This window comes from Apis mellifera, linkage group LG1 (assembly GCF_003254395.2).
Source record: "Apis mellifera strain DH4 linkage group LG1, Amel_HAv3.1, whole genome shotgun sequence".
NCBI lineage: Eukaryota > Metazoa > Arthropoda > Insecta > Hymenoptera > Apidae > Apis > Apis mellifera.
The window spans coordinates 9,231,305-9,256,757 of record NC_037638.1 but is presented as its reverse complement, the minus strand read 5'-3'; the positions used below and the strand labels follow the sequence as shown (position 1 = coordinate 9,256,757).

Here is a 25,453-nt window from a genome sequence, read left to right as displayed (position 1 = left end):
TACAAAATTAATATAATATAACAGAATATAATAAAATATTAAATTTTTTATATTTTATTATTTTTTTATATTTTAATAAGGAATATGTATATATTTTATAAACAATTGTATTTTTAAATAATAGTTTGAATCATTTATAAAAATCTTTATATTTTAAAAGTCATAATGAAATAAAAAATCTATATTCTTTAAAGTTCATGTTTTATTAATTCAATTTTATCAATTACATTTATAATTTATTTTAAAAAATTTATAATTAATAAAATCCAAAATAATGATAATTGAAAAACGTTTAATCATTAGTAAAGATTTTCTTTGTTTAAGTTTTTTTATATAATTAATTAACATTTCATTAACATTTTTTCAAATTAAAATATTTAAATTAAAAACACATGTGTATGATAATCCATTTGATATGCAAAATATATTTCTGTTAATCAACGAATTGAACAATTGGCGCTGCGATAACAGCTATATAGATAAAAGGGCCGTATCAACTATCTCTAATATTTTTTCTTATTTTGCTATTTAATATAAAAAAAAAGAAAATATAAAATGCTAATTATTTAAGGAATATAATTTTTCTAGTATATATATACATATATATATATACATATAAAATCTATTTTTATTTAGAGAGAAAATAAAAAATTTTTTTATTAGTCCATGGACATAAATAGAATATGGATTGTGACGCTACTGTGCCACGACGACTATTGCCACGATGGCCGAAGAGACTGACACAAACGATAAAACGACGATGGAAAGTATAGCGCAAAATATACTCGAGGTTCGTGTCAGCCGTGATCAGGACAGTGCGTGATAACGTAATAGTGCCTTTCGAAGTGTCGAAAGAAATCCTAGTACTAACAACACGTTATTATTCCGAACTTTTTCGATCATTTTGACAGGTCAGTACCGGAGGTGGGTCTGCATCGAACGAAGTAGCCGCATTAGAGTTTCAAGCTTCACAGGTAATATCGAGGCTCGAGGAAGCTGTAGAGAGGGCAGCCGACGGTGGCGGTACCACATGGAACAATCCTTCCGGATTTCTTTCACAGCCAAAAACTTCTGATGAGATATTAACTTTAATTCAGGTAAATATAGCGCTAGCAGAAATCATTGATTGACAACTATTGGTTGTTTCTCTAAGATTTACGAATTGATTGGTTGATACTATTATGATCATGGCTACTACCTATCACGTGGTTATATGATTGTTGCGGTTGATTATTCTTATAGAATTATAAGTTGGCGGTTTTTTTAAAATATTTAATATTAACATAATATAATTTAACATTAACACAATCACTCAAAATTATAAAAAAATTGATAATAAAATAAAATTTAATAATACAAAGTTAAAATTGGAGTTAGAATTATATTTTATGGAAAATCTTAAATTTATATTATAGGATTTGGTAATTCACGAGGATGCCCCACAATCTGTTAAAGATGGTTCAACAGAAACAACAAGTCAAGTAACTACTTTGCCAACATTAACCGAGCCAGCAAAATTAGCTTTAATCGCACATACTATATCCGCGTATGCGCTTGCACTTCCAAAATCCCATGCTCAGAGACTAGCTGGCCGATTGGCTGCAGATACAACTAGATGGCTAAGTCATATTTTCCGTTTCGTCGATTGTGCCTCTTCATTTCACGAGGATCATTTGGAAGGTTTGGTCCGAGTGACCAGATTGGCTCTACATCGAAAATATCCTCGATATATGGAAGAAGGTTTTACTGCACTTGCAGCCTCTCCACCTTTAATTTACAGTTCTGTGGCTGCACCTTTAGGAGTTGTTCAACATTTGTGCAAACAAGTATAAAAATTATAGTTTATAATTTAAAAGAATACAGTAATTGTAAATTTTGTGAATTCTTATAATTTATTATAATTTTTAGCTTTCCTTGCCACTCCATTGTGTAAGGCCCATTCCCCATAACACAATGTTTGGATCGCGATATAGCATGGATGTATCAGCTTTAGAACGCAGACTTGCTGAAGATACACAATCAAATAATGTAACGCCACTTCTGGTATTAGCAGAAGGAGGCTCAGTTTTAACAGGACATTGCGATAATATTGCTAGATTACGTGCAATTTGTGATAAATATAATGTTTGGCTTCATCTTAGAGGTCATTCTTTAGCTGCATTAGCATTGAATAATTCTGCAAAAGATTTGGTGTGTTCATATCTAAGATTTATTTTATCTTATTTTTTTTTATATATTAAAAATATGTAATAAGAATGTTTTTGAATTTCAGCCTTCTAAGATTGCAGATAGTGTTACATTACCTCTTGGTATATGGCTTGGTATACCATCTTTGCCAGTAGTTGTATCCTTTTAATATATATATATTTGATTAGAAAATCGTTTATATATATCGTTTATATAATATTATGAAAATAGTATGCTAAAAATTGTATACTAAATTTCTTCTTAATGTATACATAGACATTATATAGATTAACGGATACAAAAGGCGGTCGTCCAACTACAAGAGATACAACTTTGTCTTTAGTATCAGGTTTAATGACCGATTCATTGTCAAGACGTTTACCAACTTTACCATTATGGACTACATTACAAGTGTTAGGTAGAGATGGTGTACATAATAGATTGAAGAGATGTTTCTTAGCTGTGGAAGAATTGTACAATAAAATTAAGAAATTTTCTTGTATAAGGATATTGGTAATATATCTAAGCAATAATATTTTGTTTTAAAAGAAAAGTTTTAGTTTATATTATATAATTCATTTTGTAGAGTCAACCACCTGGAGGTGAAACAGGATCCTATACTATAAATGAGCTTCTAACAAATCCAGTGAACAATCCTCAGCTGTTTGAAGCTGTTGCTAGTGCATTAGTATTTCAATTTGTGCCTGCAGATAGAGATCCACAAACAACAGAACGCGTTCCTCCTTATTACGATAAATTAAATTCTTGGTTAGGTCAAATTCTCCAAAGAGACATCGAAAATGTACAAATAGAGTTATGTGAAATAGAACATCATGGTATTGCAATTCGTATTTGTCCTCTAGAAAATCCGGAACAACCTCCTTCAACTGAAGACATAGATAATGTAATAGCTTGTTTGGAACAACAGATAGTAAGTTTATTTTAAACATGAATATATAATTAATATTTCAACAATTATTTGTTAATTATATTGTTATCATTTATTTAATAGGAAATATTACAAGCAACAGTTGAACATAAAGCAACATTCGTGCGATTAGTCTCAGAAAATGATTCTTTACATTTAGTAGAAATGCCTGGTTGGGCAGGTTTAGGTGGTGTTCGATATGCTCCTCCTACTTGGATTCATGTTATGACTGATCAAGCAAAAGAAGAACTGAATAGATTAAACACGCAATTAGTTGAAGCTTTACGAAATACGGATGCGGCATTTTCTCTAGGAGAAGGAGCCGATGGTTTAGCTTGTGTACGATTTGGAATGGTTACACAAGATACAGGTAAGCAAAAATTTACACTTTTTATTCTTATTAAATTATTGTTATTTAAAATAAAAATTTAAGATAAATTTTTTCTATAGATGTAGCCGAATTATTATCTTTAGTTTTACAAGTTGGTCAAGAAGTGGAAGCTAGTTCTAAATTATTGGATACAATATCTGAAGTAGTGAAAAGAGGTATTGAAGCTGCCCAGACAGATTTGGAAAGAGAAAATGCTGAAAAATTATGGCAAGAAGGTATTCTTAGACATGTGCCTGTTGTGGGAACTTTTGTTAATTGGTGGAGTCCTCCCTCGAAAGAGACTGGGGTTCGTGGACGCAGTTTAAATTTACAAGCTGGTACATATTTATACGAATTAAAACTTTAAATATAGTTATAGTGAATTAATTCGATAAAATTTCATTGAAATACAGGAGTTGTTGAAAGTACAGAAAATATTTACAAGTATCATATGCAATTACAACCTAATTCTACGGTAATCAATGGATCTGGTGCCAGAACTCCGCCACAACCTCTTGTACAAACTCCTGTTGGCGCGAGTAGTCAAAGTCATAGTCGTTCATCAAGCCATTCTAGTTTACAGAGTGGGAAAAGTATTTCTGTGATCACAAATACTACCTCTCACCCGCAGGTAAAAGAAGAATCGGGCGAGGTAAAGTCGTAGTAAACATTAAATGACACAGTTGATCGGCAGAAAATTCAGTTCAATAATTTCAAGTTTACGAACTTGGCAAAGGAATAATGCTCTAGGTGAAACGTTCGAGTGTTTCCGGTAGAAGCTATCCTTTACATTTGCAGAGCACAGCAAAAAAATTAGTATCCTTAAAGCATTGAAGAGCTTCAAAAGTCGACAAAGATAAAGATATGCTGTTCTCTCTTTCGTTCTTTTCATAATAAACTATTTTATGCTACTTTTTTTCTGTCATTTTATATCAATCGTATTATTTTTTTTCTTCTTCACCTATTTCTGTCATTCTCATCATGATTCAATTTCACTTGAAAAGTCTGTCAAATATGGCTTGTGTACTTATTAGACTGATAATAAGATGTTGCTTTTATCCTGAGTTTATTTGATAAAAAGTATTAACTGTTTGTATTTTATTAAAGTATTTCTCTAAGTATTTCCATAGCACAACATTTAGAAATATATTTTATTATGTTCATGATATAACTTTAAATAATTATTTTTAAGTTTTTAGTTAGTTAAATGAATATCAATATTACAATATAAAATTAAATAAACTAAATAATAGGCTAATTAAGTTTTCAAGAACAGTGTTTTACATCGACTTTATGTGCACATAAATTCTGAATAAATTTTCAATCAAATTTCCACTATTTTTTTAATTTTTATTTTCCAGACAATGTTCTTGCATTTATAATGAATGAGACAATTTTTTTTTATAAAGCACAAAATAATATTAACAATGAATACCAAAAAACGTGAATTTATAAATTCGTGATCGCTTTGAAAATTAAAAAAAATATTATGCAAGTATTAAATTTATTTCAAAAAGCTAAGCTTTTTTAAAAATACAACGAATTGTATAAAAAAAAAAAAATCAGAACAATGTTCCGATTTAAAGAATAACCAAAGAGATATAAATTTACATTCAAACGATTGTTATTATGTAATAATTTACAATCGGATAAGAATTCTATCAATTTAAGAGAAAACATAAAAAAAATGTTCACATTACTATAGCATACTCAGTAAATTGTTAATAGATACATTGAATAAAAAGAAATTAAACTGTATGTATATTTATGTACCAAATTGTTATAATAATGTATTACAATCCAATAAATGATTGAAGAATAATACAGTAAAATCTTTAAATACTTAAAAAAAAATTAAATTTTAATATGATTATTATTTTTTATTTCAAAACTAAGAAACAATATAAATTAAAAAAATTATAAGAAGTAAATAGATATTTTTAATATATATTTATTTACATAGAATTAAAAATTGTGTGTGATTTTGAGAATGTTACATAAAATTTTTAATTTAAAATTAATTTTTAATATATTTTTTTTAACATATATATCCTGATAAATGAAATTTAAAATAAATCCTATGCTTTTTGTGTAAAAATATAAAATAATATACATATACTAAGTATAATAGTTGAATATACACAAATGGATCTTATATTTTTTATTTTTTTTTTTTTTTTTCATAATATTCGTGTTACCATTACAATAGGAGGAATTAAGTCTGAAATATGGCAATTAGACGTAATTCGCAATGCACAAAAACAGTATCGATTAACGAGTTTCATTTTACTCTTATATATGCCTCTTAAAGAATTCTCTTTATAATACACGCTTGAAAATGCTTTTTTCTGCGCGTACAAAAACACCATAGAAATCTTACACAAAATCTTGATAGCCTCTGCACACTTTGTGAATAAATGCCTTTCGCACGCCGAGAGAGAAAAAATGAAAAAGTAAAGAATAATATCTCTATTTTTGCAAATTAATATTTAAAGACTCAAAGATCTCAGTTATACTTTCTTTTTTTGGTCAAATGAATGAATTTATTTATCGATGCATACATAATGATCGCATCAAAATTTGTTTTTGATGAAGTATATATATGTATCTTAAACTGTACAGTGTGTAATTTGTAATCAATTTCTTCAATGAATCGATTTTAAATGTGATTTATGTGAGATATAAAACGATAATTTACTATACGTTATTAATCAATTAAGTGTTTTAATATTCAATAGATGAGAAATATTTCAGAAGTTAATGCATAATTTTATATTTATTATAAAAGTTTGATTCATGAAATCTTACACGCTGTATAGTCTATTATACAAAACGAATTCATCTGATATATATATTTCAAATAAGATTAAAATAAAAGAGATTAGATTTTTATGATTATTCGAAATAACAATTCTTATTTAAATTTACATAAATATAATTTTAAGAAATTTAAATTTTAATTAAATGAATTTTTTCAAAACAAAAGTACATTAATATTTATCTTTTTATTTTTAAATTTATTGAAACTATCATTAAAATATTTTGTGTAAAGAAAATATGCACATACCGGTAGGACATAATATTTACATCGTTTGGAAGCGTTATTTTTCAAGAATTAACGAGATTCGAATATTCATTATGAAATCAATTTCGAAAAATTAGCTTTTGCGATAATCGAAACATCTTGTCCGATAATCTTGACATTTCATTTATTTTTTCCTCTTATTATCTAACTTTTAAACATTTTTAATTAAATTAATGAAAAAGTTTTATAGGCCAGACCAATGCACCAATTAGAGAAATTTTTTAGGTTCTATATCCATACATTTTCATTCCATATATGTATATATATATATATATATATGTATAAGGAAAAGTTGGATAAAGCTAAGATAAATGTTTATGTAAATCAAATAGAATATTTTTTCATGATAAGAACTATGATATGCAATTAAAATGCATGGCATGTACGAATTAATTTCAATTTGCTTTATAATATGAGTATAGTGAACAATTGACATACGATAGTTTTTCTGTAAAAAATTTTGAAAATTTTCAATGAAAGAATTTTAAAAATATTATGTCAATGATTTCATTCTTAGTTATAACTTTTAAACATCGTTCTAAATGTTATTAATGTAAGTACATCATTGTATTCTATGATTTTTATACAATATTTTAATATTTTATTTAATTTTTTTCCTAAATTCTGAAATATTTATCTGTTAATTGTTTTTTTGTTTAAAATAAGACAGAATTCACTGTTCATTCAATTTTTACACACATTTTTTAATATTAATGCTAATAGTGAAGAAAACAACATTTTAAAATGTTAAGATAAATTAAAATGTAAGTAAATAAAAATAACTTTTTTAATTAATTTTTAAATAATAAAAACAAAAATTTTTTTACATAAAAAACTAATTTTGTATGATTGTTTTTTTTATGTTGTTTAGGATTCTTCTTATCTTTTATTTTTTTGTTAGAATAAAAGATATATTCAGTATTTTGCTTTATCCTACTCTCCCTTATATTAGCGTTTCTGAAAATAATTAATTTTCTCTCTCCTTCTTTTTTATCATACATTCATACACACATATTCCCATACATACATATTTTCTCTCTATCTCTGTCTTTCCCCATTCTTTTTCCATTTTTCATGCAATTATCATATCAAAATCATGCAAAAATGAAATGCAGTTGTACTCATCGGAAAAAGTAGTTTTCAATGTCATCTTGCACAGATTATTGCTCGATAGATGAAATAAATTGACAAATGATTAAAATCAAAGTTCTATCAAGAATCTTTTAGATTCTATGTATATTTAAAATTTATTGATACTTCCAATCTTTTTAATGAATTTATATTGATCGTTTTTCTTCTTTAAGGATGAGAATTCTCAGATTTTTAATATTTGAAAATATGTTTTCTGTGCAAGATAATTTTTCCTTTCATAATACAATCCTCTTTTATATATCTTGGATTGTAATTAATAATCTCTTTTTAGAAGAATTTTTGTAAATTCGGAGAATACTGTATTGATCCCGTTTCTATAACAGTCTTGAACGACAGAGACGAAAGTTCAAGGTTTTTCTTTCAACTATTTCACGTTGACCGTGTTTATAATACCCCTCAATATTGTTTTTTTCATTGCTCCCTACTGATTACTAAAAATTATATATATTTTTATTACTTGTATCATCTTAAATTTTCAAAATAATATTCACTTTTCTCAACATTGATACAATGGGATCAAATACATGGATACAAATCAATTTTATTTTAAAATTATTTTGATTATTGATTATTACAAAACATTTTGTAATTTTTTTATTAATTAATAAATTATTGAGAAAGTAGAATATAAGAAGGAAAAGAAAATATATATACTGATATATAAAAGTCTCCTTCTCTGTAAATATAAAATATAAAAAAAAGTTATCATTAATCGATCCCACTATATCAATTGAGACTTAGAAAGGATATTGTAAACCATGTCAACGTCGACTCATATTCCGCGTCAAATATTCGAGATTACCAAGTTTACTTAAAATCTAAAAATAGTAGTAGGGGAAAATTAATTCGAATTAATTCGAATCCAAAGATTTTTCCCCTACCAGTTAAACACTTCGTCGTTAATAATTAATTAGCGATAAGATAGCGAAATACAATATTTCAAGAAATAGCGAACTTTCCTATAAAAAATGTTCGAAAAATTGAGCTGTGAGAAAATTTGGCAAGAAACTCTGTCATGTGTAATTGCGGACAAAGTCGAAAAGAAAAACCTTTTTTTTTTTTTTTACTGACTAGGATATTTCTCTTCTTCGATAAATTCAAGGAAACGAAATATACGCACACGCACCCATGCTCTCTCTCTCTCTCTCTCTCTCTCTCTCTCTCTCTCTCTCTCTCTCTCTCTCTCTATTCTGTTTCTATTTCGTTTCCGGTCTCGTTCGTCGATTTGATCTTAAGATTATAATCAATTAACAGCTAAATCTATGTATCGCTATGTTCTAAAATGCGCTATGATCGCTCCATTTTTCTTTTCACTTTAATAAATATTACAACTATGTACAATGATCAAACGTGTTTTATACCTAATCATGCTTTTTCTACCTACACCGTTTCCATGCTCGTTGCAAATAGTGAACATAAAATCGTATTCCCTCTTCGTCTTTCTAAACATCTTTAATAATATAATAAACGAATAATAAAGAATTTTTTTAGCTATAGCGCCCTTCACTGCTCTTCTTCATTTCCTTAATTAAAAAAAAAAAAACAAAATTATTAGAAAAACGAAAACGGTAGAGGAGAACGGTATTATCTCTGTGTAAAATTTGTAACATCTAAATTCAAGTTATATCACACGTACATCTTATTTCTTCTTTTTAATGTTTTTTTTTTTTTCTTTTTTTCTTCATTGTCATATTTCCTCGACAATCTTACACTTATTAATATTATCCCCTATTTACACACTTTTTTTCGCTGAATAGGATGCGGAATATAAAGCCGTCCGCTGGTTCGTTGCAGATATTTCATTAACTTGTATCGAACCCCTTCCATGAGGGTGACAAATAACCGTGACAGGAAGACTTTGCGCTCCGCATCTGTAATTCAATCTCGATTTTTTCTTTTTTTCTATTCGGCTGAAAAAACACCGATTACGAAAAACCTCGTTGAGATTGATGAGAATGCCACTTGTAGATAGAATAATAATATTCCTCTTTGAAGATAAAAAAATTTTAAATATTTGAATACTATATAGGGAAAAGATTGTTTCTAAAAACTAATCCTAAACAATAATAAATTTATCCTGATTTATCCTGATAAATTATTTTTTCAAATTTTGAACTTGAATTTAAATTGTCATTATATTAATTGGAATTCTCATCAATCTATCCTTCGAGTGTACCGTAAAAAGAGGCTGATTCTATCAACCCGAAGGATACATACACGAAATGCATTTTAGATACTCAATATTGATACATCAGACGATCCTAGAATCTTTGTCTCATATAAAAAATGAAAAAAGATCCGATGTACACAACGCTTGCGCTTTTAACTTGTGTGTTTGTACTTAAAAACGTATGCTTGCCCCGAGTATTGGCAAAATTTCTTACTTTTTTTTTTTTTATTATTCCGTCTTGTTGACGATTATTGTTATATTTCCCATTTCGCTTAATCGAATTGATGCATCACGAGATAAAAATTCACGGATGCTCATCGTTTCTTCACTAAGAACTTTAAATATTAACGTTGATAAATATACATATATATATATATATACACAAGGTATTAATATATTCGCAGAATTAACTTTTGAAAATTGTTCAGAGATTCAAAGCAAACACAAGTTTGATACACAAAAATGTAAATTGGTAACAGAGATAAAGATTTTAATTTAATAAATAAGTCTCAATCAACATTTTTGTTTATATATCAATTTTGTGTTTGTTTCGGCTTCTAAAATCAATTTTTCAAAAGTGTTCATTATACGAGTTATATGAATACTTTGCATTTATATCATTCGTTTTGTAATTCGTGCGGTAACTTCTTATATCAATGTGTATATATATCTCGCAAACGTGTAAAATGTTTACTGAAATGCTTCACCGATAAATCAATGATAAATTCGTTTCGCATTTTCTTCGATAAAAAGTATAAAAAAGTATATAAAAATTGTGTCGTGTGGAATATCATTATATTCGATACAATCGCCTTATAATTTATATAAAAAGTTGTTCCAAAAATGTCACTTCTATAGATTAGTATAATGTGATGAATTAAGAGCAACAAAAATATTAAATAAGTTAAATGATTTTGTAGGCAAGTAAGAATGCAATTAGCATAGAAAGATTGCTTAAGAGAAAGCAGTAGGCCTCGAGTAAAAATTAACGGCATAAATTATCTTGATAAAAATTAAATATTCGAATAAAAAACAAAAAATTTTTTTCAATATCTTCAAAAATGGCTGAATGGAAAAATGAATGAATTTTCTTCGCATCTTATTATTAGGCGATTTAGATATATTATAATATGTGTATAATTGTGCTATATTGTGTCATTTTAATGAAACAAATGATTAGAACAAGCAGTAATAAATATGGCAATGATGATTTTGTTTTAACTTTCTAGTTTAACGTTAGTATAACGTACTTATATGCAATAATTATTTATGGAATAAATTAACGGAAAATAATAATAATTATTATTATACATGATATACAATATAAAATCTTGGATATAAAAGATATCCCAGATTTTAATTTTTATTTTAGAGAAATCAAATATAAAAAGAATTATACTCTATTAGTATTTTGAAATTCTTATAAAAAAATCTATATAATAAAAGAATTAGATATTAGAATTATAATAGAAAAATAGAAAGTATAAGAGAAAAAAAAATTTTTATAAAATTGTTTTCTCTTTTTTTTTCTTTTTTTTTTCTTTTTTTTTTACGAATATCGAACCTCAATAAGATTATAAAGTGATGCAAGAAATGTGATGTAAGCTATGAAGCGATTTCAAAAATCTCTTATCATATTTCTCAAAAAAGATAATTGATAAAGAAAATAAAAATTGATAAAGATAAGATAAAAAAGAATTTAATTTTTTTAAATAATTATTAAAACTTTATGAGAAATATTTAAACTAAAACAAAAAATTTGATGATAAGAGATAAAGAAATAAACAAAATGGAGAAATAATAAGCGGTGTTTAAAAAACAACGAAGAGAATATAGAAAATATAGAAGTAATTATTACAGAAATATTATATGGCACATTGCCGTAACAAATTTGAAGAAAAATTGAAAAAAGTAATAAGCAACGAGAAAATTTTTAGAATTAAAAAATTTCAATTAAGAAATCATCGTAAATGAAATATATCGTAATGAAATAAATGAAGTATAAAAATTTTATAAATAAATTCTTTGAAGAAACGGATAATTATAAACATTTTATATTGAATGTAATATTTTTTAACAATATCTTCATTGCGCGATATCATTAATATTTTGAATATTCAATACTTGTAATATTTAAATTATTTAATGAAAATATTTTCAAATATTTTTCAATTATTAATATAAATGAATTCCTTCTTTATCTTCTTTTTATTGTTTTTTGATTTCAACATGAATTTTTATAATGCTGAAAACATCATTCTACTTATGAATTCTTCAATTTTAAATTATATTTTGTCCCCATCTTATCTTATTCATATTATTATTTTTATCATTTGTGAAATTGATGAGAAATATTAAATGTGCAAATGTTTACAGTTATAAAAAGATGTGTTTATTCTTTTCATCCTTTTTTTTTTTACTTTTGTTTTGATTCCCCCAAAATTTTGAATATCTTTGCAGGAAAACTCTTTACGGTTTCCAGTCTCCATCAATTGTACTCATAAAAATGACGACCTTTTGTAAAATCTTACGATTAAACATATATAAATGTTTATGATTCTTATCAAAAGTTACCAAACGATTGAGCCACTTTTCTTCGAGTTTATCATACAAAATAATAATGCATATATCGAAATATGCACGTTACGTTAATACTTAAAAAAATGTAAAAGATTTCTAGAAAGAGTCTCTTAAAAAGAATTATTTTGTTTTCGATTTTTTAACGATTCTCAATTTTCTACACACACTCAAAATTTACCAATGAGCTTACATCCGTTGTTGAATTGCAAAATTCTTATATAATGGCAGTTTGCATGTGTTTGGTACACCGTTTGATTTTACAATTCCGTCACAGCGTACAAATTGGGATCGCTACCCTGTACTTGACTCAACGTTGCCACCGTTGATTTATTTTCTTGTCTCGATTGTGCTCGATTGTACGTTCCATACATATTTGGTACGGCATTATTTTGCGTAGTACCATTGAATTGATTCCTGGTGAAATTTCTATCCAGCGTTCGTACTTGATCTTGCACTTGGTCTTGAATCCGAATGTTTGGTGTCTTATTTCGTACCAGGGATCGAAATTGATTCATATTAGTCTGCGAACGAGACTCAAATTCCCAGGTTGGTTGACTGCTAGGATTTGGTGGTAATGGACGATTCTGATTCCAAGCAGGAGTCGGACCTCTTTTAAGATTCGCTAGATTTTTTGGGTCTAGAGTCTGTGTTTTGCGAGAATCTTGGAAAGTTGCCAGATGAGCAGGTCCATGAGAATTGTGAGACAGGGTACCGGTGAAGGACGCCACACTTGGTGTCCAAGGTGGTTCTCTACCTATGATTTTAATATGAAATTTACATTAACAAAAATTTGAATTTAAAACAATATATATATTAATTGCATTTCTTAAAGAATAATGAAATTACCGGGCCCTGCGGGGGCGTGCCCTCAGTAAAAGTCACTAGATTCAAGGGTTTTGCATTGCTTGCTCAAAGTCGCGTACTGGCCAGGTTGATCTCCGAGCCCAGAACGGTGCTCAGCTCGTCCACCTGTCGATTGCTGATTATGCTGAGACGATTTGTGATCCCCTCCTCCTCCGCTCCCGTTAATACCCCCACCTCTGTAAATAGCAAATCGAAACGAACAAAGTTGCAGCATTATCTTTCTCTCAGATGGTTCTCTGATGTCTAATTCCTATCAAGAAAACTCTGCATCATCATTCGTTCATTTTGTAAAATAATCTAAACACGAACGCTATAATAATAAAAACACGCGCAGAAGCATACTATCGCTAATATTTCCATAAATGGAAAAAAAGAAAAAAAAGAACGAATTCTTTTTCTTGCTTTAAACATCGATTAGAAGAAAAAGTAATTAAAAAAAGTTGAAGAATATTTATAAATATTGAAGAAAATTTGAATTGCCAGAATGCTATAAAAACACCAAAGAGAGAAAATCAAATGATTGTACAGTTATTGTCCTGAGAAATTAGTTTGTTAATTATATTTAATTTATGATTGTTAACTGTAATTAATTTGTCAAATTAATAAATGATATATTTTCAAAAATAAAAGAACAATAACTGTACTATATTATTTGCAGTATTGCCACCAGAGTGTTGTATACGATTAAAGCGACATTTACACTTAGTTTCTATCGACATAAATAAGTCATATTATAAATCGTAAAATGAATTGAAGTTCAACACACTGGTAAAAATAGAAAATCAATACATCTCATAAAATCGAATAAAAAATACATCATCTATATAAAGCGAATGATCAAATAAAGACTTGATGTAATATTTAATATCTTTATTAATTAATCAATTTTATGATTCATCCATTTCAAACTTTATATTTTTTTTTTACATCAAATCTTTAATTTGATGAAGTTATGAAAAAGGATCGTATTTAATTTTTTCTTGACATCAATTTAATATTTATAGAGCAATTATAAATAATATATATCATAAAATTAAATTCCTTTTTCAATTGCATTATAAAATTAGTTTGAGAAACTGACGCATTTTATGCAGCTGTCCAACCTTTATCGTATATTTTCAAGCCTATAATTATATTGAAATTAAAAAACAAGTTTAATAATCTGATTTCACTTGAATTCATCTTTTTGCTATTTGCTATTTATCTTTTCCAAATTAATTAACTTAAAATCGTATTTTTGTACGATAAAAGTGAACCATAGCTAATAAATGAAACCGAATAAAATGTCATGCACAAACTTTAACATGCTCTCGTGCAGCTGACGTGCTCGAGCAGTCGCAGTAGCGTAGGACGGCGGGGGCGGCGTTAGCAAGAGAGGCTGCTTAATGGTATTTTGAGTGCCATGAGCATTCGGATAAAATACAGAAGGGGCTGTAGGCGGGTACGACCCTTGGCCTCGAAGGGTTCTAGCTGCTATCGCCTGTGAGGCTGCCGATGGTGGTAGATAAGGATCCTGCTCGTCAACTTGATGGTAATCTCTTCTAGAACAAAGCCCCCGTTAATCATATACTGCGTATTACATCCTTTAAGTACATTGACCATTGTATACTCACCGTTTTCGAATGTAGATCCAAGTATGAGAGTCCACTCCTACTAATACTGTGAAAAACAATCCTGCGGCTAGGCTGGCCAATAGCATAAAGGTTAATCCGTATCTGAGGAATTTCAAAAATTTTTAAGCATCTTTTTAATCATACTCCTAAGAATTAATAGTATTCAATACTCTACGATAAATGTCAAGAAAATATTTTACATAATAATTTACATAATTTTCGATTATTTAATTTACTTCCTTCCAAATATAATCATAATCATGCTATTAAACTTTTATTATGTATTCATTAAATAGCGAATTAAAAATAACAATATACTCACAATCCTAAATGACACAAGCTCTTCGCGGCATGAACATATTGTTTATGAAGTGGCTTGCAATCAAATAATGTGGTCAAGCCTGACATAAGCTTGCTCACAGTGTTCACGTCGATCGAAAGGCTATTCAGTTTTGGTTGTAATTGTTGTTCCTTAAACAATTCTAATGCCAACCTGGTCACGGTATTCATATTCTCTTTCATATTGCTGGCAGCGATTTGGCCATCGTTTAATTTATGACTGAATGGATTGCTGCGTGTATTCTCGCAATGCGTATAATATGAAAGAACTTCGGAGGCTAGGGTGGACGGTACCGCTCTGGTTAAATAACCATCTGGGGACACGCAGAGATCACCTAAGGCCACTGAAGTAGCGAGATACAGTGAAGCCATCAGCCAAGAGACTATCACTGCAAATAGACCAAATACGGAGAATCTGAAACAAAACAAAAATAGTTATTCAAATAATTGTAATTTGACTTATTTTCATGCTTAAAAATTTCATTTTACATTTGTTTAAATCCATTATTGACTTAATTAATCATATAAATATCGTTATAAAAAATTTAATTTAAATAAATGTTTAGAAATAATATATTATAACTTAATGTTTTTAAATCTTACATATGTCGAATTTAACATCTTGAAACCATTTCTGAAATTTACTGATTCAAGTTTACCACTCTTTCCGTTTGTAAAAAGAGACAAAAACGTGATTTAAAAGAGTTGAATCCAATTGGACGACAGAAATCCGATTTTCGCACGGTTTTTGCAAACGATGAAAAAGAAAAACATACGTTATGAGAACGCATCTGGAATGTCGTGCAACTCCGACGACCAGCACCACGCAGAGAACGAGAAGCGCGCTGAGAACGGCCATAGTGATGGGCCACCTTAATTGCTCTATTTTCACTGCCATCCCGATTGCGCCAGCCAGGCTGATTCCACTCAGCGGTTTTCGAATTTCGAAGCTCCGGTTCACGGCGATGTTCGTGTTCTGCTTCATGCTCTGCAGCGCAGTCAACAGCAAGCCGAGCATGGTTTTATTGCTGACAGGGGCATCGAATTCATCTCCCAACGCAGTCAATTGTGGCTGTATCTTCTTCTTTAATATAAGCTCGATGGTGTCGGTCTTGAAAAATAAATATATGGTATAATTTTGTATGATTCGAAGTGTTGATGTAATATTTTAATATTAAAAGTATTTACTTTTTTCATAGCGATTAAATAATTTAAGCAATCCTGTTATATCAATACTTCTAAGATATAATTACTAATTCACTTTCCGAGTTCTTTGAAAATGAAATTAATCTCGTTTATTTGCGATTCGTTAAATTAAGTCCGTCAGATAAAAATCTTTAATTAAAAAATGGAATCCTTGGTGGTTGGAAATCGGATTATTTATCATAAGATGGATCTTCTTTCAGGCTTATTTCAATTACGCTTGTCCGCAAACTTCTCGCTATTCTTGACCTAAATTAAGAACGTGAGTCAAGGTACATTTAAACATAAAAAAACTAGACCGCAAATTAATTATCAGCAAGTCACAATTTTACTCTTTTCAATTAAAGTATAAACATGAATATATGTACAAATGAGTAAATACTAATAAACAAGATGAAATTGATTCCATCCGAGAAGTAATACTAGAAAATATCCAGGACAAGATTTACGACATTAAAGATCAGAAGATAAAATATTTAAAATATCGAATTCCTAAAATTATCTAAAAAATTAATATCAATTTAATATTCTAATATTAAAATGCGAAGATAATTATCATAAATATCTTTTTCACAACCTTTTTCAAATTTTTCCTATCAGAAATTCAATATATTGATTATTATATTCAACAAGTAATCAATCATATCAATTTAATTTAAACGAAGCAAATATGGATGCCATTAGAAGCGTATTTAATTGGAAGAGGAGAACATTAGAGAGATCAAAATATATAGGCATATTTCGTGAAAGCAAACCCACCTGATTCCGTACACCCATGAGAATACCATCGACGTTCATCGCGGCGGCCACCAATTGCACCAAACCGTTGTGCACATCGTCGTTACCGTAGAGGCCGACGGCAACAGCTCCACTGCAAAGCAACGCCAGGATGGCCAACGAACACTTCAGCAGGGTTATCGACCTCCTGGGGCGCGGCTTCCGGTCGCAGCATCTCGTTACCAGGTAAACCAGGAGCACCAGCAACGTCAGGATTAACCAAGCTGCAGGGATACTTCCAAGTATCCCGAGGCTCTATTAATTAAAGTTAAACGTTAGTTATCGGAGTACATTTTTAATGAAACTGTTCGCGTACGCCATCTTTTTATTTCGATCTTCGTCTACATCTTCATCTTTATCTCGCTTTAATTTTTCTTCCGCGTTTTCTTCATTTTTTCTTCTTACTCCTTTTCTTTATCTTTTTAGCAATTAACGTTCGAATCGAGTTTCTTTTGACGCGACCGGAAATCTTGAAGTTTAATTAAAATTAAAATCATCGCAATGCACTTTTTTCTTTTTTCCTTTCTTCTTTTTTCGTAAAATTTCTTGCGTTAATGATTTCCTGCTAGAGATCGGAGAAAAGCTTCTCTAACCACTTTCCAATTAATGCTTATTTATAGCTATCGTTCATGCAACTATACCGTTAATTAAACTTGTCTAAAATTCGATTTGCCAAACATACAAAAATTCCACCAATGACTACGAAAGAATATGCATATGAATATTGCATCTCAGAGGGCACTGTGACACAGTGTTACCTAACCTAAAAGAAATGCGACGCGAACAAGTATTTCTAGTAGTATTACACGGGACAAGTTAAATCTTAACGTTTTCTTAATTTCCGAGCTTGATAATGCGAACATTGAACCAAATCACGACTGATCTCACCAACAAATGTATCTGCTAATCGAGTCAATGGTTATATTTGATTGGAACATATTATTAGTGGTGTCATAGATTTGATTTGCTTTTAACTGTGCTAATTAACTACTAACAAACATGTCGAAGAGTGATCTGTAATTTACGAAAGTTGTCATCCGCGCATGCGCATGATTCGCGAAAAATGAGTCAGTCGCACGATCTAAAATGATCGTTGAAAATATTGCAAGTAAATATTTTTGTTTTTTTTTCTTCATTTTATTCCATTGAAAGACTAATAAGGACAACTTCTCAGAAAGTTATCTCTTCATCAATTTTAGTGAGTTTAAAATATATTATTAAGAATATTTTTATGACATTTTAAACAACATTTTCTTATATATATAACCTATAAATTTTAATTAGGTTAACTGTCAAATTATAGTTATAGAAGTACAAACAACATATTTATATAACAAGTAATTAAGTTAATTATTTGTAATTTTAATGTAACGTAGATTTTTCTATACTTGCTAGAAGAAAAATATGCAACAAAAATAAATATTTTTAAAAATAATTATATTTTAATTTAGATTATATCATATCAACAAGCAGATAATATTTTTAGATAATATCTTTCATTTTTTTTATCTATTTCTATTTTTTTTTTATCTATCCTTTTATTATATTTTTCTTTCTTTTTATCTAACTATTATATTTATTAAAACTAACTAAAATATAAAATAAAAAATATAAATTAATAAAATTTCAATTGATTTTGATATAAAGAGATTTATATTTTCTAATTAAGCTTGAATCTAATATCGTTAAAGATTAATCTCAGATTCTCAGAAAAATTTCATATTGTTAAAATAATAAAGATTGAAGAAACAAAATATCTTAATAATAAGAATTGTTTTCTAGGCTCGAGCAATCGATTCATTTCACATGATATATCGATATTATATCGACATCATATATTCGACAAAGATAAATTATGTTATCATTATCATTTATATAATTGCTTCTATCATTATTAGTATATTAAACGTCTACATCGGTCAGAGGAAAATGGATTAATGTGACCCGAAAAGCGTGATTCCATATTCCGTTTCGCTTCAAAGATATTATATCGCGCGTGCTCGACGTCGCAGCGTCTGACGAAAATTTGATTTTTCTGTCGTGTTACTCAAAGGTCTGCACGCCATGGGGTCAACCACCCTCGTGGCTCGCGTGCCACCCCGTGGAACCTGCTACATCGACCCATGTATGTACATATTGTATTCATTATTTACGCGATATCGATAAACTTCGTCTATAATTCTCGACGCGTGATTTCTCGAGAATCGATCCTTGCCGCCATTTTTCAACGTATAACAGCCATTAATGGCGAAGTTTTAACATCGGAAATATCAAGTAATTTCTCCATCGAAATTGTGAACAAGTTTAAAAATAATTTTCTAAAAACAGGTAGGAAAATTATTATATTATAAAATAAGAAAATGAAGAATTTTGATTTGTTGTAGTTTCAGATTATTAAATTGTATTTCGAAGAATTTCGTCTATAATTCTCCATACTTGTGATTTTTCGTGAAAACTAATTCTCTTTGTATTTCAATATTTGCAATATCTATAATAGTTATAATAATTATAAAACTGATAGATAAGATTTATTTTTATTTCGAATATTTGAAATCTTAAAACAGGGAAAGAGTTTAATCTGTCAATTAATTAAGTTATGAAATTAGTTATTAATAACTACTTAATTTATTTAATTATTTTTCAGGTCCCAATATAGTAAGATACTATTATTTCAAAAGAAACGATAAATACTAAAAATGAATAGATATTATATCTATTTCGAATATTTCAAACCATGCTTTTGAAAAATAATTGCTAAATTGATAAAAGCGACGTGAACAAAAGGAATCGAATACAATAGTTTCGAAATTTATAAAGAAGATATTGTCATCTAGTGTTTCATCTTTTTTCTTAATTTATGACTGGAATTCTTTGAAAAAAAATCAATTTACTGTTTCACTTTATATTTTAGGAAGTTATAAAATCATTCAGAATAAATATTAATTAATATTTCAAGTCAGAAATCAATCAAATATATAACATGATCGATGATTGATTGTTATGTTTGTAAAAATTTATATCGAAAAGTACAAACATCAAAAATAAATCAAATTACAATTGATTTACATTGCTCAGTACATTGTATATACATGATTGATATTGTTTGACAAACTCATGTTGAAAGTTATTTTACAGTCTGATTTTGAAACAAACAATTTATTAATGTATCTGTTTTAAATCTATAACATCATTTAAAACTATTAAATAAAAAATAAATAGCATGGAGAAACTACATTCATAAAACTATATTCCGAGATAAATATCAAGGAAGAAAGAGGAGAAACGCCACTTCGAAAATTGAGAAACGGAAGTCGTGAGCCACAATCATAGGAAGATATCTGTTCCTCACTTTTGTCGAGAACTTCGCCGACAGTTTGGAGTAGTTGAAAACGAATGAAACAGGGACGCTCGTGTAAATTTATGGAAAATCTTTCTTCCCCCGGTGCGTTTTCCATCCGGCGACGGATACGTTTCTCTTCCAAACAAACTTCGCCTTGCGTCGAACGGAATTTCACGTTTCGTAAGTTTGTTCTACAATCGAACGCACACGATTTTCCTAGAATAATGCAATCTCTCTTTTTGACAATAATTTTAGAATTCTTACGACTTTAGAACTTTTACGACAACGAGTCCCAGGAAAACGAAAAAGGTATTTCTTTCAAATCGATTATTTGCAACTACAAACCAAAAACTAACTACGTGTATCGATTATATCCAAACAACCAGTCGCAGAATAAATTCAATGGAAGGGCCAAAAGTGGTTAAGACAGACGTTTAATTGTTCTCGTTAAATAGTTTGAGAAACAGGCGAACAGGTGATCGAAATTCGAGGATTGAATCGCGTTTAAACAGGAATTCTCTGTTTACGGAACGTGAACTGAAGACGGTCGTTGCACCTACTGCGACGCAAACTCTAGAATAAATCCGGAAGAGCGCTCAAGATTGAGAGGGAAGAGGAAAGAGAGAGAGGGAGAGGGAGAGGAGGGAGGGGGGGAAGGAAAGGGTGTGCAAAAAGAGCGGAACTAAAACTTCACGGGACTGAGTTGTCTAGGGGGTAGTATGTAAAATCGCAAATGGATTCTCTTTCGAGTCTCGCGAACTTTTGAAAGAGTAAATACGGGCTTACGGCTACCCTCGCCCATCTCGTTTCAGAAAACGCGTTACTTCTTTTGTCTTTCGCTCGCGCACTCGACACTTTTTACCCTGCGCTACCTAAAAAACCTACCTTCGAATTTGGACGGGCGAGTTTGTATTTGGACCACTTGGATCGTTTGTTTCGTTTGTTGCGACATAATGCACGTGCTTTGCATTTCACGTTCACGCTATTAGTCCACGTTCACGGAGGCGTTTTGCGTTTCTTTTCATTTTCGACGCCCGTAACAACAACAAAACGTGGCTATCGCTCTTGTAAATTTTTCGAATGCATTTACTTTTGTGGAAAGGAAAAGAGAGAGAAACGTCTCGTCTTGAACAATGTGGAATTAGTAGGAACATTCGTTGGTAATCGAAAAAGCTTGCCATGTTTCTGCTAGATTAAATATACGTACTTTTTTACGTGCATCGAGGAAAAGACTCGTTTCATCGAGACAATCTCGAGGTTCTTGGAGATCTTTGAAAAAAATTTTTTATCGGTAAAAATGTTGATTTAGAAATATTTGCTATTTAAAGTGAATCACGTGTTATTTATTTCATACAGTTGTTTTAATCTATTGATTTCTATTAATTTTATTAAATATATAGGAAACAATTATATTTTATTTTAATTATCAAACATAAATACGTTAAAAGGATTTATATATAGGATAAGGATAGAATAAGAAAAAGAAAAAAAAAGAATATTTCATGACGATGAGATTTGACACGTATGAAATTAATTACAGAATCTTTCACGGTTAATCTTGATCGATAATACTTCTATTTGCACGTACATCGGCTTAAACCTCTATGGTATGGTAATTCTTTAAATTGCGACAGCATAATTAAGTCGTGTCATATTACCTGCTTGTTATGCTAATCTGAAAATAGAATGAACGAAAGAGGGTTACTGGCAGGGTCGTTGTACCCAGGATTTTCTCCGATTTCTTTTAAGACGTTTGTAGTACGTGAGATACCTTTGAAATAAAAATCCTCTGAACTAAAGTGCAGCGCCTTCCTTTAAGGCAGTCACGCACTTTGGTGCAAAGGTCAATATTATATTTTTTTTTTTTTCTTATTTCAAAACATAATGGGAATTGCCTATGTAACAAAAAATATATATATATATATTGTTGACAAAAATTTACATTTGGTGTAAGATAATCAGTATAAGAGATGAAATTTAAGATATTTAAAAAAATATTATATACAGAGATTCTTCATTATGCGACATTATATTAAATTTAAAGATTTAGAGAAAGTATAAAGGAAAAGAGATAAGAGATGATTAATGAACATTCATACGGGTGATTAGAAAACAAATGACGAAAAATATGACAAAATGCCATTTCATGATTTAATTACCCGGTGCCATTACAGCAGACGCGTCGTGAAATATTTTCAAGCAGCAGAAACAATAGCTGGGGACCCAATTACCAGAGTTCGTGTTGCGTCGAGAGTGCTCAGACAGGCGTTTCCTCAAGGCTTCTCCTTCGCCGACTACCTACCCTACCGACGCATGTAAGAGCAATATGTGTATGCCAGTTAAGTTTCGCACGCTCTCGACATCACCAATATATCTATAGGGTGTTCGGATAAAATACGTAGAAAATTTAAAGAAATTAGTCCAAATATAAAAGTTGGTATGCAAAAGTAAATTTTAACTTTTATTTGTATTTGTATTTAAATTTTCTGCTTATTATTTATAATTTTTTTTTCTTTTTATTTTTCAGTTCCATATTCAATTGAATATATTATAATCATTGTCGTTATCAAATTTAAAAATATTCGAAGTCATGTAAATAGAAGGTAATTAAGAAAAATAAATTATGAAAGAATATTCATGTTGTTTCATTTGGCAAAAGTAATTCTATTCATCTTAATTTACATGGAAAATAATAAAAAAAAAAAACGTATAAAGTGACATATAAATGGAAATTATGAAAGAAAAAAGTTAAACAGTTTGAAAGAAAAGAAAAAAATTAAATATTCACCGGTTGACTGAAGCAAAAAAAAGTGATGGAAAGAAGAGTAGAAGGGTAGAAGGTAGGGAGGAATAACAGACAAAAGAGGAAGCGAAGAAAAACTGGATAAGAGATGCAACGAAACGACGAGGGAAACCGTTTTCTTTAAAAAAGATTGAAAGTGAAGGAAAAAATACGATTAATGACAAATTAAAATCATTATTCTACATATGATAATAAAAGCGTTGATTCATCGATATAAACATCTTCATTAACCAAGCAAATATTTATTCGAGAATATTATATAAATCATTTTTATTATCATTCAATCTTTTTTTAAATTAAATTAAAAAAAAAAGCATTCATTTAAATAAACATATACATACGTTATTAACACATCATGCACATCAATTACTTTGCAAAATGTCGAAACTCGTAAAACTTGACCCAAATCGAGATGAAAGATTATAAAAATTTCATGTTCGTGTAAGCATGCTCGTGTAATACTAACGTTCCTGAAACACGTGCTATTTTCTCCTCTTGGTTTCGTTAGCCTGCACCTGCCGGTACAATAATTGGAGGAAGCACATTCACGTGTTTTCAAATGGGAAAAAAAAAAAAAAGAGAGAGAGAAAAACAAACTTGCTGAGCACCGCTGCGCAAACTGCTTTCCAGACGTCTCGAAAACGAACGACAATCGAATTGCTCGAAAGCAACGAGATATTCGTCTTGATTCCATAGTAATAAGTTGCAGTGCCCTCGACATCTGCAACGAAAGATGTTGTGCCAGGCGATCGTGCTTCTTGTCGAGAACTACGAGGAGCACGATACTTTTGGAGTGGGGTAAGTAGTGGATGGTGGAAAGAGAGAATAGCACACGTTTGCAGCGATGGGGAAAGACTAATATCGAAACGTGAAATACCGATATTGTTTTTACCATGATCGATATTTATTGAGATGAAAACATAGAATATTGCTATGATATATTATCAACATATAAAAATATTACTTTTATTTATTATTAATTGAATGCAATTTTAAATTTCTCACAATGGATGTTTATATTAATAATTTGAATAAAAATTTTATCAAATTGGTTCCCTTTGTTTTGTGCTCTTCATTTAATGATACAGAAGTTGATAAAAAGAAATAGAAATACTTGATTTATTCTTAAAGATTTTAAAAGATCTTAAAACATATGATACTATAAAATGATTAAATTAATTGATTGAAATTAAATGGATAACCAATATTTATTAATCGTGGAAATTTCTAAGGAAGACGGAATAACAATAATATATAATAATTTGATAATTAACTTCGAAATATCAGCGTCAGCTGTGTTTAAACATTATTCGAAGTGTCTTGAGCCCATCACTAGTTAGCGGTCTGACGTTTCGAGCCCGTTAAAGCCCACACGTTGCCTCAGGCGTATTATACGAAAGCCTTTGTGCATTGTTTGAGCTTTCCCGGTCATTGTGCTTTCCACTTACACACAGCTTGGATTCCCGTGCACTCGTAGCATCCAGCTGCGTTTGTCCTCGTCCTTTTCCTCCTCATTTCTCATCCCTTTCTCCATCTTTCTCTCTATCCCTCTTCTCTCTTTTTGTTTATCCTTCTCTCTCCTTTTCCCTTCCACCTTTCGCTGTACGGAGTATCGTATGATTCTCATCTCGATATAGCAATTTTTGCCGTCTTTTGGACAACCGTCTGGACAGGATCAGAAAACTGAGAACATTTCGACAAAAGGGAGTACGTGCACCGTTTCATTTGGATACTCATTCTTTGGGCCAAGTCACCGTGATTCCTCCACCGTTTTCATCGAACAAAAAAAAAAAAAAATAAACTAAATGGAAATACCATTTCAAATGAATTCTCACCAACCTGTTTAATTCTGCGAAAGAATACTATGCGATCTCTTTTTGTCGAACGATGTGAGAAGGTTAGGTGATTCGTGCACGTGTGCGATAATCGATAAAATACGCGGGGAAGAGAGAGAGAGGAAATAAGAGGAGGGAGGGAAAAAAAAGTTCGATGAATCGAGAATCGAACACCGTGTAATTTCATCCGAGTTGGATGTCACAGCT

The 25,453-nt window shown here is 29.7% G+C and overlaps 3 protein-coding genes across 31 annotated transcripts in view; 2 read left to right on the top strand and 1 right to left on the bottom strand.

Moving 5' to 3' along the window:
* Nucleotides 1-656: 656 nt before the first annotated feature.
* On the top strand, nucleotides 657-4,818 carry LOC409927 (putative pyridoxal-dependent decarboxylase domain-containing protein 2). Of its 2 annotated transcripts, none has more exons than XM_006568107.3 (10): nucleotides 657-790; nucleotides 912-1,097; nucleotides 1,416-1,826; nucleotides 1,909-2,190; nucleotides 2,282-2,344; nucleotides 2,464-2,700; nucleotides 2,774-3,118; nucleotides 3,200-3,485; nucleotides 3,566-3,823; nucleotides 3,899-4,818. In XM_006568107.3, the coding sequence occupies exons 1-10, from the start codon at nucleotides 725-727 to the stop codon at nucleotides 4,147-4,149; spliced, it is 2,385 nt and encodes a 794-aa protein (XP_006568170.1). In that variant the 5' UTR covers nucleotides 657-724; the 3' UTR covers nucleotides 4,150-4,818. The 2 variants fall into 2 exon arrangements, with proteins under 2 accessions (XP_006568170.1, XP_393418.3); XM_393418.7 differs by having other exon boundaries at nucleotides 2,273-2,344.
* Nucleotides 4,819-12,106: 7,288 nt separating this feature from the next.
* The window catches only part of LOC107963982 (protein tweety), a 41,149-nt gene continuing 27,802 nt past the window's right edge, over nucleotides 12,107-25,453 (bottom strand). For 4 of the 7 annotated variants that reach the window (XM_016917223.2, XM_016917226.2, XM_016917228.2 and 1 more), the window contains 7 exons: nucleotides 17,251-17,523; nucleotides 16,065-16,399; nucleotides 15,272-15,703; nucleotides 14,950-15,051; nucleotides 14,635-14,877; nucleotides 13,319-13,512; nucleotides 12,107-13,226 (listed from right to left, as the gene is read on the bottom strand). In XM_016917223.2, coding sequence (XP_016772712.1) covers nucleotides 13,341-13,512; nucleotides 14,635-14,877; nucleotides 14,950-15,051; nucleotides 15,272-15,703; nucleotides 16,065-16,399; nucleotides 17,251-17,523 — 1,557 coding nt within the window. In that variant the 3' untranslated portion in view covers nucleotides 12,107-13,226; nucleotides 13,319-13,340. The remainder of the gene's footprint in view (nucleotides 13,227-13,318; nucleotides 13,513-14,634; nucleotides 14,878-14,949; nucleotides 15,052-15,271; nucleotides 15,704-16,064; nucleotides 16,400-17,250; nucleotides 17,524-25,453) is intronic. The other 3 variants (XM_016917234.2, XM_016917232.2, XM_016917239.2) reach the window with 3 other exon arrangements.
* On the top strand, nucleotides 17,340-23,989 carry LOC100576288. Of its 22 annotated transcripts, none has more exons than XR_001706142.2 (5): nucleotides 17,596-18,376; nucleotides 19,322-19,393; nucleotides 19,913-19,923; nucleotides 22,783-23,055; nucleotides 23,136-23,989. XR_001706142.2 is itself a non-coding variant. In XM_006568108.3 (5 exons), exons 1-4 carry the CDS (start codon nucleotides 18,355-18,357, stop codon nucleotides 22,999-23,001), a joined length of 324 nt encoding a protein of 107 aa, XP_006568171.1. In that variant the 5' UTR covers nucleotides 17,596-18,354; the 3' UTR covers nucleotides 23,002-23,045; nucleotides 23,136-23,989. The 22 variants fall into 22 exon arrangements, 1 of the variants encoding a protein (XP_006568171.1); XR_411118.3 differs by having other exon boundaries at nucleotides 17,596-18,466; nucleotides 19,167-19,393; nucleotides 22,783-23,045; XM_006568108.3 differs by having other exon boundaries at nucleotides 22,783-23,045.